At 36.6% G+C, this 16,309-nt stretch overlaps 1 protein-coding gene across 1 annotated transcript in view; it reads right to left on the bottom strand.

Annotated features, from left to right (window-relative positions):
- The window catches only part of LOC150094836 (coiled-coil domain-containing protein 39-like), a 350,814-nt gene that overhangs the window by 313,756 nt on the left and 20,749 nt on the right, over positions 1–16,309 (bottom strand). Inside the window, exon 2 of the mRNA XM_090411364.1 lies at positions 14,729–14,840. Coding sequence (XP_090267490.1) covers positions 14,729–14,830 — 102 coding nt within the window. The 5' untranslated portion in view covers positions 14,831–14,840. The remainder of the gene's footprint in view (positions 1–14,728; positions 14,841–16,309) is intronic.

Genomic DNA, 16,309 nt, shown 5'->3' with positions numbered 1-16,309 from the left:
ATCACTTAATATCAATCCCAAACAAGAAAGTTTACTGATGCTATAATGTATTATAGCTTCAGTAAGCTTTTTTGTAAGAACATCAGTATATGGGATGATTGAAGAGAATTTGAATATGTGGGATGGTGGAAGAAAATTGAAGAGAAGATTTTAAGAGTATTCAGTGAGTTGAGAGCTGGGACTACGAAGAGATGGTGACTGATTATGTGGTGCATACTGAGAAGAAAAGCATAAGAATTACCGGCTGATTGTGATAAATATTAGCCATGGAGATATCTTAAATGCATGTAGCAGAAAACAAGCAACTACATGATAGAGCATTTAGGAACTTTGGATATTTAGGAATTTTGTTATATAATAAATACATCTTTTAATATCAATCCTATCTGAAAGGTTGCAGGAACTATAACAGAACAGTGAAGCAACTCCCAATATTTTCTTCAACAGCTAGAGCCATAGCCCTAGGGAAAATACTACAAGGAAGGTGTAACTATAGAAAAAGTATAACTAAACTACTGAAAAGAAAGTTGAACAACTCTCAAAAGTGAAATTGGAGACTCAAATATTAGTGAAGAAAAAGTGAAATGTCCTGAAAAACAATTAATAACCCAGAGTTTACAGATTAAGTGCCAAAATCTAAAAAAGTGTTCATACAACTCAGACCAATTCAGACAGAGAAGCATGTGGTGAAGATGTCTATAAAAATAAAGACAGAAAAATAAGAACTGTTCATACAAACAAAGTTTACTAATAAAGCAGTTATACTATAGCTTGCTTATTTGTATTTTGTTATAGTTCATATATACCTAGTCTTACCATAAATACCAATATGACTGCTGCACACCTCATGTTGCCCACAGAAATGCATGAGCCCAGTTCCATTGGTGCTGTGCACAGTCAATATTTGCATTATTTGCATGTTCATCAGTAGAGAGAGAGAGAGAGAGAGAGAGAGTGTGTGTGTGTGTGTGTGTGTGTGTGTGTGTGTGTGTGTGTGTGTGTGTGTGTGTGTGTGTGTGTGTGTGTGTGTGTGTGTGTGTGTCTAGCTATATGGGTTAACATGCCATGGGGAAATTATGTGAACTGTGAAGCTGTAATAGCACTTCACAAGATTGGAATGCAGCCACCTGTTATTTTCAACATGTTAAAAACACTTGGAATAAGTAGGATGATTATGTATCAGTAAATTAACCATTATAATGATACAGAAAATGTATTTGACTGCCAAAGAACAGATCGTCCACTCTCTGCACTGGGATACAACAGCTTGTGAGGGCTGTGAAGCCATGCCTCCACCAAAATCCTACGAGAATGCAGAAAGTGAAGTCACAAGAGATGAAGGTTCTGCAGAAAACGATGTCACGTGTACTAACTGATGATGACCTGGGAGCAAGAGCTTATTGTCATTCTATTTGACACTTCCTGACATCACAACTTATGCAACAGAGAGTGATAAAATCAATGGTGCATGGCAGTTTTTCTGTCTCTGTGTGTGTGTGTGTGTGTGTGTGTGTGTGTGTGTGTGTGTGTGTGTGTGTGTGTGTGTGTGTGTGTGTGTGTGCGCGCGCGTGCAGTAATTTATGAAATGCTCTTTTTTTTTTCTTTGCTGTCAAGAGTAAATTTGTACTAGAGCAAGTCATGCTCTTTTTTCCTTTTATCTTTGTCTTTTATTAAAATTACAAAGTGTTGTGTTTGTTGTGTTGGAAGTGAAGTTTACAGGTTTCCTGTAAACTTCACTTCAAATGTAAAGTGTAAACTGTAAAGTGCAAAGACTGATGTATCCAACTATCAACCAGTCAGTATCTCAGGAGTACTGTGAAGATTTCGGAAAAACTGGTTAGCGCTTGCATTCAGAAATGGGCTGACAGAGAATTTCTACTTTGCAATAAACAGCATGAGTTTACTAAGGAAAGGTCATGTTTTAGCAACTTTCTCACATTCTATAATAATGTTACCACTGAGTTAGACAAGCAGATGGATACACTATGATAGTTTTGGATTTTGAGAGAATACAGCATGTAAGACTGTTGCATGAATTGGAGAATGGGATTGGATTATAAACTACCGTCATGGATAAGAGGATGGCTGACTGACAGAGATCAAAAAGTCATATATGGGGGGCTATGCAAGATTCAAGGTAACCAGTGGTGTGCAAGATCCAAGGACTGATCCTCAAGGATCAGTCCTTGGTCCATTCTTATTCAATCTGTAAATGAATGACGTTGGGAAGGATTTGACATATGACATAAAACTATTTGCTGATGATGCAAGGATAGGTGGAGTGGTGATATGCAAGTACTTGCAAAATGATTTGAATAGACTGGAATTGTGAGCATATAAAAATGGCTGTCATTTCAATGTTAATAAATGCAAAGTCATGCACTTTGGTGTGATCAGATATCCAATGTAGTATTATATTGGTGGGATTATGCTTGAAGAAACTGATGAAGCTAGGGATCTTAGAGTTTTAGTAGACAGGAAGTTGAAGTTCAAGGATCATATAGAAAAAATTATAAATACAACTCAGAGAATAATGGCAATGCTGAAAAGAACCTCAACATGTAAAGATAAGGAAATCATTTTGCCTTGGTTTGCATGCAGTTCTGGTCTCCTGGTTTCCGTGATGATTCTGATACAGGAGAGAGAGAGTGCAAAGGAGAGTGTCAAAAATGATATCAGGATTGTGGACTACTGATTATGAAGACAGTGTGAGAAATTTGTAGACTGCAGACACTAGCAACAAGAGAAAGAGGGATGATATGAGTGAGACTTATACATTTCTGAAAGGATCAATACAGGATTTCAGTTGATGGAATTTTTTATTTTATGGAGGGTGGGAAAAGGACAAGAGGACATCCTTGGAATCTGAGAATCTAAGAAGAGGGTGAGATCTGGATTTTTCTCTCATAGAGTAGTGTGTGACTGGAATGGATTGCCACTGGATGTTGTTTGTGTAAGCTGTGTTAATGAATTCAAGAAAAAGCACGATAGCTTCATACTTGATATTGAATAAGACGTCTGAGGAAAATTATAGAAGTGAAAAGATGGATTCAATGGCAGAATAATATTCAAAATAAAGATATTAGAAAGGAATTTAATATCATTAGTATTAAAGAATATATACAAACAAAACTACTCTAAGGTGGTTTTTTCACTTGCATGGAATGTAAGATTAAAGGCTAACAAATCACACATGTGCATGCATGCGCGTGTGCATGTGTGTGTGTGTGTGTGTGTCATGATAGGAAAAAAAACAAAGGAAGACGAAATCTAGGTGGATTGAAGCAATCATTCAGGCCTTAAAAGGCTAAAATGCTAGATATGACCAGATTGGAGACCTAACAAATAAGAGATTATAAATGAGAGGGGATAATAATGTAAACTGAATAATGGAAATATATACTGTGTAAATGCTAATGACCCCTATCGGGTGTAAATCCAGTTTATTCTTGACCAGTTTTCTCTTGAATAACCGTTCTTGATCTTTTCTTTCTAAGTAAATCTTACCTGGAAACACTCAATATCAAAATTACTCAATTATTTATCAGTTGAGAGATATATATATATACATATCAGTGGCAAATATTCAGGATGTGTTAGGTGTGCGGTGCTCATCCAACAAATAGCAATGTCACCAATATTATATTTTTGCATTTATTCCAGTTAAAGACCCTAATTGTTTCCAGACTTCGCATGATTCCTAAACATAAACACAATATACTAATGCTTCATGAAGAAGACACTTTTCGATGCATAAACATTGCATCGCATTCGCATTAATAGCCTGGGTGTGCATTCAAAATATATACACCTTTGAGTCCTTTGAAAAGATGTACAGATGGTGCAACAGGTCAAATTCTTAGGGTTCTAGTGGCTTTAAATTGCTCAGAAGGTGAGGCAGGGTGAGCTTTGAGACAATTAGAAGTTAGAGGCTGTGATTATTTATTGTGTTAACCAATCCAACGGAACGTTGTCATTTGTCATTAGTTGCTGTTTTTATTTTCTGATTTTCATCTGTTTTGTGTGCATGAAGTGTGAACTGACGTGGTAGGCAAGTTTTTATAGATAATATAGGCAAGGTTTCAATATATAGTTTTCAATAAATTTATAACTTTTTTGCCCATATTTGCAATGGGAAACAGTATTGTAGTTGAAGGAGGTAAGCCTCATCCTCCTCTTCCATATTTTACACCTTTGAGTAATTCAAATGTACCAAAATTGGTTACAATTAATTGACAATTTAAAGTATTCAAAGTTATCCTACAATTAATTACATTAGACCAATTAAGATGAGCACTGATGTGCTCATCTTAATTGCTCTTAAAACTTTCATACATCGATAAAAATGCAATCATACGGTCCAACTGATGTGAATTTTGTAGCGCGGGTTGCATAAGCCATAACAGCACACCCAATCAAGGGCATGCAACACCACTGATATATATATATATATATACAGGGTGTTCGGGATAAATTTGACATATTTATAATTAATTATATTTTTCCGTAAGTTACATGTATTAACACACACTTCTCTTCATTTAAAAGTTTGGACCCTTCTTCATTCATATACAAGATGTCAGAAAGGATGGATAGCTGGAACCCACCTGAATCATGGAAGAGAATAACTTGTATCATGATGATTCGTGCCCGCCATCAAAATAAGGATATTACGACTGCTGCCCAATGCTCCCTGAATACAGTAAAAACAATCAGGCATGAACTAGAGACTTGCAATGGTGACTACGAGGATGTAGCAAGAAGAAAGATCCCTAGCAGACGATCTGATTGCGTTCGTACAGCAGAATTCCTCGCAAATCTGCAGGAACAGGTGTTGAAGAACCCTGGCATTGGAATTCGGGCTTTGTTCGTGGAGTTGCTAACTGTAGTCAAGCCCTGGATAACAAGGGTAGCCAATGGTAGGCCGTATGTATGGCAGCAGGATTCGGCCCCTTGCCACACCTCTGGGAAAAGTCAAAAATGGTTGTCTGAAAATTTCTACGACTTCACCAGTCCAAATGTTTGGCCTCCAAACTCCCCAGACCTTAACCCCATGGATTATTTTGTATGGGGCGCAGTTGAAAAAGACACCAATCGCACTTCCAGTAATACAAAAGCCCAGTTAATGGATAAAATTAAAACAGTTTTTGCGGCCCTTCCCAGGGAGACTGTAGCATCAGCTTGTTCGAGGTTCCGAAGCAGAATTGAAGCTGTGATCGATGCTAATGGTGGTTATTTTGAGTAAATCTTGTTGATAGTATTGTAATTAACTCTGCCTGTAATGTTTTTTTGTCAATTCATTAAATTTAATAGATACAAAGAAGATTTTCTTTTTCCTTACGAAACTGTCAAATTTATCCCGAACACCCTGTATATATAGCTAAAATGATAAAAACTCTACTCAAAAAAAAAAATTCTGTCATAACAAATGTAACTATGTAGCTGCCTCATTAGAGATAAAGAGGATGCATCAGTAATCATGAACACTACAGACTATAATGCCAAAATTGCTCTTCTCTCAAACAGTTCCACTTAGCAATTGATAACAATCTAATATGGTCCTCACAGGAAAAAGAAATTAAATTGTTAACAACATGCTGAGCTGATCTGATGAATAAAAAACATGGCACTTTCACACTTCCAAATTGTACAGGTTGTCAAAAATGCATGTATGTTCCTCCAACTGATAGCGGATGGCATGAGTTATCAAAATATACAGCTAAACTTTCAATGATTAATATATCAGATATACTGACAGCATGTCTGATCCAAGTCTTTGAAAGTTTAGCTAAGCATTTTGACAACTTGTGTCATCCACTGTCAGCTGGCTGGACATGCCAGTCATATCAAAGATCCGTTTCTACCTAATATAATAGAGCCTGTGTAGCTCAGTCAAACTGGAGTTTGCACCCCACGCTGCTTAACCACACGAAGAAAGACTTGGGTTTAAATCTAGTTGCAGACTAGAAGAACATTTTGCCAGCCTGGTTGGCCGAGTGGTTAACGTATGTGCTCTCCAGCCAAAAGGCTGTGGGTTCGAATCCATGCCGTGGGCCTGGATGTTTGTGATTGTCTGTGAAAATACTAGTCGTGGTGGGCGATAGATTGCGTTGGTGTAGTTGCGGTTTGTTGTAGTTGGTGGATTGAGTGGTGAAGACAAAATTGTAGAGTAGGTGCCCTCTCTCAATGAGTCTTTGGACTCCCTGGAAGTGTCACGTAATAATAATAATAATAATAATACAAGTTTTCAGGTTAACTACCTACTCATACTTCACATGCCAAGGCTGGATTTTTAATCAGCAATATAATCTGGCAATGAGCTTACTATTGTCTCCATCCCCTGTACATGATGTTGGAGGCTTAATGGATTTTTTACAACACTCAAAAAGAATTAAAATAGAATTTAATACTTCCTATATTTCGTCCTAGTCACTAGGACATCTACAGGGATTACAAAAACAGTTAATGTAACATACACACAAATAATAAACAATACTGAGCCCAACCACGTGGGTGACACTAAAGTCCTATCTAGTTGGAGCACTCCAACTAGATAGGACTTTAGTGTCACCCACGTGGTTGGGCTCAGTATTGTTTATTATTAATAAACTGTTTTTTTTTATTATTAATTTTATTATGTTTATTATTAATAATATTAACTGTTTTCGTAATCCCCGTAGATGTCCTAGTGACTAGGACGAAATATAGGAAGTATTCAATTCTATTTTAATTCTTTTTGAGTGTTGTAAAAAATCCATTAAGCCTCCAACATGATGTCCTCACAGCACTTAAGCCTCTACACACGAACCCCTGTACACGGTTTGATAATATTCTGAGCAACAATTCATATAGTAAATAAATAAATTTCATGTGATGATACAATGTTCCCCCTTTATATGGGAGTTCACGGTACCATCTAGTCCCCCAAATTTTATCCGGGCTCCGGAACCGGCATAGGCTGATGAATCAGGCAATGAGCTTACTATTGTCTCCATCCCCTGTACATGGTTTGATAATATTCTGAGCAACAATTCATATAGTAAATAAATAAATTCCGTGTGATGATACAGCGTTCCCCCTTTATACAGGAGTTCACGGTACCATCTAGTCCCCCAAATTTTATCCAGGCTCTGGAACCAACATAGGCTGATGAATCAGACCTATGGCTGGGTCAGTATCCCTGACTGTAATCCGTGTGTGTCCTCGGACCAATTTGCTTGCTTGCGGGATGAAAAACACCAGATAAACTGGCGGGAAAAACCCTGCTGTCCATGCCCAAGACCGGCTAACTTGGCTATGGCTGAGGAAGATCCTTGAGCTCCTCACATCGTTGACGGGAATCAAACCTAGGACACTCCTTCCCCAGGCATATGGTTGCAAAGCGCAAAGCCACTAGGCTAACCGTGTGGACAATTCATATAGTGGCATGATACGAATATTATTTTTACTGTTTGTAAATATAACTTGGAAGATTCAAATAACTTCTTGGATTTTCTTAATGATCAAAAATCATTCACTATCAAAACAGAGAAGAAAAATCTACTGCTCTCTGTAGACAAATTAATCAATATAAAACATTAGGGCATAGAAATGAACGTTTATAGGAAATCTGTAAACTTCTTCTTCAAACTAAGAAACACAACACTTTGTAATTTTAATAAAAGACAAAGATAAAAGGAAAAAAGAGCATGCTCTATAAAAAAAAAAGGGCAATTCATAAATTACCAACAAACACAAACACAGAAAAACTAGCATGCACATCAGAAAGTGAAGATAAGTTTTTTGTGTATAGTATTTTGGATAACTGTCAAGAGCGAATTTCTACAAGACATGGGCATCAGAATCATATATAAACGAGAAACTTGAAAATGTTTTAAGATCTCCAGTGGAAAGTATCTGTGTATCTATAAAAAGTAACAGATCGTGAAAGGACTTACTAGGTCAGAATGGTAGATATCACAAAATTTTGGAGAACAAATGGAGGGACATCATTTACCGTTGAACAGCCAGATCAACACTCAGTGCATATATCTCTGCAGATAACTAAGGACAGGACTTAGGCATAGTTTCAATGCTTATGTTGAAAATTACTTCCTGTATTGTTGCTTTTCAATCTACAAAATTTAAATAAAGATCATTGTTATGTTCCAATGATTTCTCAGGTATTTGTGTTAAAGTGAAAATCTGATCCTGACAACCTCTATTTGGCCTGAACCCAGTTTTCTCCTTGCCAATCTTGTTTTGAAAGGAGAAAACTGAGTTGGATTGGATTTCATAACCGTAATTCAAGGATAAGGTAGTTAAGTCTTATGCCCATATTTTTTGTCTGTAAACTGTGCGTGTTCTACTGTCCAGTTTACCTGGTTGTGGAAGAAAAAACCCAAGTTTCCAGGAGGAAAAATTCTCTCACCTCCATATGAGATCTGCTAATTCATCTCTTGAAAAGCCTGATAAAGGTTCTTTGTGTCCTACACCGAGATTCAAACCTAGGTCTTTAACGAAAGGGCTTTGTCTATACTACAATCATCTGGAATTTGACACTCTGACTATGCTTCCTGAATTATGCAGTGTATCTACTGTAAAACTTTTAGACCTCCATATTTGATCATTTTTGGTTTAATATCATCAACTTCAAGCTGCCTTTTCACATTTCAAGTTTTGGATAATTTTTTTACATCATTTATTGATTTCTATTCCTGACTACACTTTTCATCTACAACTGTTCTGTCACTTGTTTGAAAGTAAATACTCTAGACATGTGGACTATCTTCAGTTTGCATGTCACCTTTATCATCTCTGATTTCTTTTACAGCACCCTTTCCTCCTCTCTTAAGCCTTTTTTTTTCTTTTTTTCTTCAATAGCCACCAGAACATTTTGCCACATTCCTAATATTTATCTTAAGTAGAGTTTTTGGCATTGGTCAGTTCAACTTGGCCAAAAATTATAGACATCAGTGAAACCTGGTTGACAAAAAATGATATAGTTACAGAGATAGAATGTTAAGGATTCTGTATTTTCAGGGAGGAGAGAGAGGAAATAGGACAGGAAGCAGAGTATTGCTGATGACAGCTGAAGAATTACAACCAACAAAATTAGAAGTTAAAGAGGATTTAAGGTCTGGGAGAGCTGGTTCATTTGAAGCTGTCTAGAGTGAGATAGAGGTCAATCAGACAAAATATATTGTTGGTTCCTTCTATAAATCACTGGGTCCACAGGAAGGTGTAGATGGAACGTATCATCAGATTAGCAATGAGTGCAGGCTGAACAATTATTATGGGAGACTAACTATGGAGATATAGATTGGAGGGAGGAAAGGGGTTATGGCAAGATGGAAGTGGAATTTATACAGTTGCTAAGGGATAGCTACCTGAAACAACATGTTATAGAGGGGGACCAGGGGCTTGAGAATGTTGGATTTAGTAATAGCATCAAAAGATATATCCATAACCAAGGTAGACACTCTGCCCCCAATTGAGAAGAGTAATTATGCGGTCTTGATCTGTGAAGTTGCCAAACACGTGGAATTCTCTGCCAAGAAAGGGTTTATGTTGAACTATAAAGCTGGTAATTATGGCAGACTTAGGAGTCATCTTGAAGCAGCACTGTGGCTTGGGCAACTACAAGTAAAGAATGTCAGTAGTGAATGGGAAGTGGTCAGAGATTGAGAGAAGCAGTATTAGACTGCATACCAAGGTGAGGAGGATAAACCAAGAGATATAAAGCAAGAGCTGCAAAAGAAAAAAAAAAAAAAAACACTATGGAGGGAATATAAAGAAAGAGGTGATCACATACTCATGAGCAGTACAATGTGCAAGCAAGATGGGTGATAGTATGGTGAGAAATGCCAAATCAGATTATGAAAGAAAATTAGCTAAGCAGGCCAAAGTAAACCAAAGGAGTTTTTTTTTGTTATGTAGCAAGTAAGAGGTAAACAATTATCATGGTAAGATGACTAAACAATTATCATGGTAGGAAGGTGACAGATGCAAAAGAAGTAGTTGAGTTGATGAGTGATCATTTTGCAAAGGTGTATCATCCAGGTGGAGATTTTGCAGTTGTTGATGTAACAGAGATATATATATCAAAACTCAGTAGATGAATAAAAGGTTTAGCATATTGAAAAATATCAATGTGAACACAACGATAAGACTGGATGGCATGTCAGTCTGTGTACTACATGAATGTGCAAGAGAACTGGCATCACCTCTGATGAAGTTATTCAATCTAAGTCAATCTATGGCAGGGTTCCAGGGGAGTGGGAAGAGATAAGATGGTTACATTGCATAAAGGTGGCTCCTAGACAGAGGTAGCAAAATACACATCAATTATTATATCAGGAGTGGGTGTTAAAGTATTGGAAAAGTTGGTTAAAGGTAAAATCCAACAGCTGGTGGATAGAGATGCGATACTCTATAATAGGCAGCACAGCTTTGTAAAGGATGGGTCCTATCTTAGTAATTTATTCATATTTTATAATAACGTGATAGGATACCACATGAAAGGCTGGTGCATAAACTGGAGAATATGGCATATTCTCAAGAGTTTATATTGGAATATAAACTCTGCTGGAAATTTGGGCAAATAAAATGGCTATCAGTTTAATGTTAGTAAGTGTTATGCACTTTGGCATGATGAGATTTCCAGTGGCATATTATATTAGAAGGGTTATGGTATACAAGAAACTGAGGAGGCAAGGGATCTTAGTGTATCAGTGGATAGGAATCTAAAAATTTCAAAGGTCACAAAGCAAAAGTTGCAAATACAACCCAGAGGATAATTGGCATGTTGAACCAAACCTTGACATCTAAGGATAAGGAAGTCATTTTGCCTCTTTATAAGGCTTTAATAAGGCCACACCTGGATTACTGTGTGCAGATTTGGTCTCCCAGATTCCAAGGGGATAAAGAAGCTGTGGAAAGGGTGCAAAGAAGAGAAAGTTAGTTAGAATATGAGTACAGATAGCAAGTATATGGATTACAGACTCTAACAGGAGAAAGAGGGGGATGATACGATAAGAGGTCTATGAACTCTTGGATGGGTGTTATAGAATATTGTCTGATGAAATTTTTCATTATATGGAAGGTAGGGAGAGAACACGGGGGGGCATCCATTGAAGTTAAGTTTATTCACAGTCGAGAAAGGGGTAAGAGCTAGGTTTTTCTCTCACAGAACAGTGAGTGGTTGGAATAGTTTGCATTTGGGAGTAGTGAGTGCATCTTGTGTCAATGAATTTAAAGGAAGGTATGACAGATGGTTTTGGGTGATTTATAGCCATCCTTGATTCCCTGAAGGTCTCAGATAATAATATATTCACATGAATATATCTTGTACCTGTTATGTAAAAGAAACTCATCTGTTTTTTTTTTCTTCTTTTCTCCTCTTCCATTCTAATCTTTCCCTATTCAACAATATAACTATAAAGTGGTTCTGCAAGCTGGTTACTAGACGTTATTAAAATCATGCAATGGAGAAAAATGGATGCCTTCTGTTTAAAAGGCATGTCTTTGACCCTTTCATGCCAAACTGCATATTTCTACTCTAACTCTTTCCCAATACTCAACCACACAAGATATATGTAATTTCAATAACACAGATGTGTGTGTCAATATTATAACACACACACACAAGGGGTGTTCAAAAAAACTGAACTTTTTAAATAGCATGCCAACCAACACAGAGAGCATGCTGACTACTGAACACAGCTAGCGGCAGGTTTTGACAACAAACTGCCATTTGTCCCATTCTGCTAAGAGCATTTGTCGTTGAGTTACATCTGCTGAAGTGTCACATTTTAGTGGCAAGGAGGTTAGTGTTTAACTCTCATACTCAACTCAGAATATTCATCGAGATCAAATGTTTCTTCTTCATAGGCTGACTTACACCACTAGACTTACCTGACATAAGCACATTACATCCATAGTGCCAAACTGTAAGTTTCCTTTTCCAAGTTCTGCCGTATGCCTGTTCTACCGAACTAGCTACTATCATTTCTCCCCTTAAGCCTGTAAAACATGTAGGCATTGTTAACAACCTCCATTCACTGCCAAGATTCATGGTTGCAAACTAACTTCTCATTCTCCTGTTTCATTCCATATAGGATGACAACTGCAGCTGTTCAGAAAAATATCAATGGCTTCTTTTTTTTTTTTAATTAATTACTTGCCCATGCATGGCACTGATGTTGCAGCCTCTCATAAGGTGAGGTTGATAAAAATAAAAAATAAAAAAAAAAAAGATTATTCCAATCTCAGGATCTATTAGTTATCCATGATCCATGGGAAAAAAAAAAAAACTTTAGTAGACTTTTCTTACTTTATATTATAAGAGCATTATTTCTTATTTTAAAGATTAAGACAAATTAAAATTTCTTGCAATTCCATAATAACATTTGCTGATGCATCTATTTGGTTTTGAGAGCAAGAGAGAGCGTAGTAGATTTAACAGGTTTATATATGTAGTGAGCCTCTGTAGCTCCATAGGTTTCGATGATGCCCTTCAGATGGAATGATCAGAGTTTTAATCCCTTCTAGGATACAAAGAACCGTTATCAGAGCTTTTCAGCTGAAGATGAGTTGCAAAACAGGCAAATTGGCCAGAAGAACACATGCAATTTACAGACATAGCAGATATGCAGATAGGGTTCAATGACTTACTGTAAACAATATAAGAAGCCAAGGTTTATTTAAGTTACTTTGTTATGACAAACTATTGAGCCTAAAGCCTAACAAGAAAGAGGAGATGGGATGGAACATACACCAGAGCCTAAACATTATGAACAGTGCATCTTCATGCAAATCGAAGCAATTTGCAGGGAAACAATGCCACATGTGCAGGTCACGAAATGGTATAAATAACACCTGATAGTGTACTTTGTTAATCAGTGTTATTCTTGATCTTCAGATGAGAAAGGCAGTGGACTTAAGTGAGTTTGGCAAAGGCCAAATGTGATGGCCAGACAACTTGGTCAGAACATTTCTGAGACAGCAAGGATTTGGAGTACTAATGGTCAGTCATGCTGAGTACCTTCAAAAAGTGGTCAAAGAAGTGGGGAAAAAACATGAACCGCTGGCAAGGTGTGGGCTGACCATGGCTTATCGATGCTCCAGGTGAGCAAAGGCTATCCCGGATGGTATGAGCCAACAGAAGGTTTACTGTGGTGCAACTTGACAGTGATTTGAATGCTGGTGATGGGTGTAATGTGTCACAACACCTAGTACATTGAATCTTGCTAAAAATGGGGCTGTGTAGCCACAGGCCATTCCAAGTACCCATGCTAACTTTGATTCACTGTCAAAAGTACCTCAGATGGGCACATGAGCATCAAAACTGGACTTTGTATGAGTGGAAGAAGGTCGTCTAGTCCAATGAATCTCATTTCCTGGACGGCCAGAAACATTTACCTGGGGAAGTGGCGGCACCACAATAAACCATGGGATGTAAACAAGCCTTTGGGTAATGTTCTGCTGGGAAATCCTAGGTCCAGTCATTCATGGCAAGAAACTATGGTATCTACCGCAAATCAGGTACGCCCATTCATGGCAATCCATTGCCATGAATGGACATACCCCTCTAGTTGCACCTCCTTTCAGCAGGATAATGCACCATGCTACACTGCCTGGATTGTATGGGAATGGTTTGCAGAACATGAGGAAGACTTCCAAGTATTGCCCTGGCCTCCAACTTCCCCAGACATCAATCCAATCAAGTGCCTGTGGTTTGTGTTGGAACAGCACAATTGTCTGTGGCAGATCAACCATGTAACTTACAGAAGTTAAAGGATTTGCTGGTTACATGCTGGTACCAGATACCATAAGAAACCTTTAGAAGTCTTGTAGCAGTGAAGCCTCACTGGATAAGAGGCTGTTTTGGTGGCATGTGGAAGAACCAACTTCAGATTAGGTAAGTGGTGATCATAATGTTTTGGTTCTTCAGAGTATACAGTTTTATTTTATTTCTTAATCATAACAGTATTTTGATTGTTTCTCTGGCTTGAATTAAAGTCAGAGAAACAATTTTACAATCAAATGCACTCACACATACATAATTGTGGACAATATATATTAACTATGTTATACATTGCATCCATGTTTTGCATGTGGCTAAACATTCATGGCTGGTATGGTGGCTAAATTTCTGAAAACTAAAATCTTGACATGTATCTTGTTGGTGTTTGTTTGAAAGACCATAGAATATGGTTTTATTATTATAATAGAATAAATAATGTCAGATGTAACAAGCTGCAACCAATATTATTTACATGCAGTTAAATAAATTAAGTAATTTTGAATGGTTTTTAAAATTTTCATAAATTTTTCCACTTAGTAACAGTTTCCATTTGAAATAAAATTTAATTTTCTTCTATATGAATTTTCTGCTTCTAAGCACCCCAACTCCAAAGCAAAATATGCATTTTTTACTTGAGCACTTGGGTATTAGATAAACGCTGTAAATTACTACAGATATTCAAATCTCTATGAAAAATATCACACTTAACTCCAACATGAGACTTTTATCGATATTGGATAAAAAATATCTAATATGCAAGGAATCTGTTATGATCATCAACTCAAGCAGAAACAAACTGCTATGATACTTAAAATAAAATAAAAAATCCCAAAATATCATTCATTTAACTGTTAACTATTCTGCATATATATAAAATGCTTATTTTTTAAATAAATAAATATATATATATATATATATATATATACACAATGTATAAATAACCTCTTCCTCTAGCTTTTTATTTTCTTCATTAGCTACTGGGAACACTGGCTTTCCTTCCCAAACAAAATCCTTCAATATATCAGTATTCTCAAGTTCAACCATTTTAAGATATCTAGGGGGGAAAAATTATGACCTTCTTATTAATATATATAATATATTCTATCATAAAGCATTGTAATTAATTTTTTCAAGAAGTTTTATTGTATCTAAAATTCATACAAAATTATTATGATCCTAATTTTAAAAAAAAATGTGATTGATGAGAGTTTGACAAAATCGTGCTTTCCAGGTGCGAAAATTAATTACGCTAATGAGGATTATACATGAGATTTCCATGAGATTAGAGCACAAAGGGGTAGGGTGAAAAAAATATCGTAGTGGCAGGAGCAAATGATTTAAAAGAAGAAAAGTATGGAATGAGAGAGGGCATGAAAGAATTACTGGGCAAAAGAAAAGAGTGAGAGAGTTAAGATAGTGAGTCTGTTGCCACGGTATGACAAGAGTAAAGCCAAGGAGGGCCATAATAGCAAATGACTCAATGCATAGGTTATGCAGGAGGAGTGATGTAGATATTGTGGATGTGTGGAGTGATTTCGGCAGGTGAAAGGACTTACACAAGAAGGATGGTTTTGCATCTGAATGAATATGGCGTTCAGATTCTGGAAAAAGTGTTGTTGAATGACATGAAAGTCATTCAACAACATGTGTAGGATCAGGGAAACTAGAGTTTTTGGAAGGGGGGTAAGCTATTGAGCGGATATGCAGACATCAGTGAAACAGTTGAGTGTAAGAATGTGTATAATATCAAATGGCATCAGAATGTTCAAAGGTGGAAGCAATAAAACTATATTGTTGTTCACTTCAGCCCTCTTTTATTACTCGTCATTCTGGCAGTACAATCATTTGTAGTGGCAGAATGAAAAATAATAAGAGGGGTGAAGTGAACAATATAGTTTTATTGCTTCTACCTTCCCTTGCTGTTTTGTCAGATTTGAAGTGAACATGTGTTATCCACATTTCAACCAATTGCTTGTTGTTTATTGATTTTTATTACTGAAGGTTTTCCTCCTTCAACCAAGGCTCAGTATATCTTCGAAAGTGCTAAATGATACTTGGACAAAGTGTGTCGTGAGTTAACCCCAGTATTTATATATTTTTTGGAAATGTTTTTTTTAATAATGGAAAAGTGGTTAGAACTAGGACTTTGAAAAGAAGAGCAAATAAAACAGGTGATGCTAACCCTAATTGTGATACAAGTGTTGTAATGGCGAGTAAATCTAATACTATTAAAGTAGAAGAAACAAGCAGTTCAAAGAAAAAATACAGTAGGAAATATAACAGTTCACATTTGTAATTCAGGTTTACTTGGTGTGGAGATGAAAGTGAACAGAAACCTCGATGTGTTTTGTGTTATCAAACGAGTGCATGAAACCTGTGAAACTCTGACATTTAGAAACTAAACACTGTGATGTGAAAAATAAGTAAATTGAAAAAAAAAAATCCAATTTCAGCGACATTAAATCATGGGAAAGATGTAGTTTGGGTTTGAATAATAGCAAGGCACTGGAAGCATCTATCTCT

This window comes from Typopeltis vanoorti, chromosome 21, assembly GCF_054136105.1.
Source record: "Typopeltis vanoorti isolate ZY-2024b chromosome 21, IOZ_Tvanoo_1.0, whole genome shotgun sequence".
Lineage (NCBI taxonomy): Eukaryota > Metazoa > Arthropoda > Arachnida > Uropygi > Thelyphonidae > Typopeltis > Typopeltis vanoorti.
This window is presented reverse-complemented; position numbering and strand designations above follow the sequence as displayed.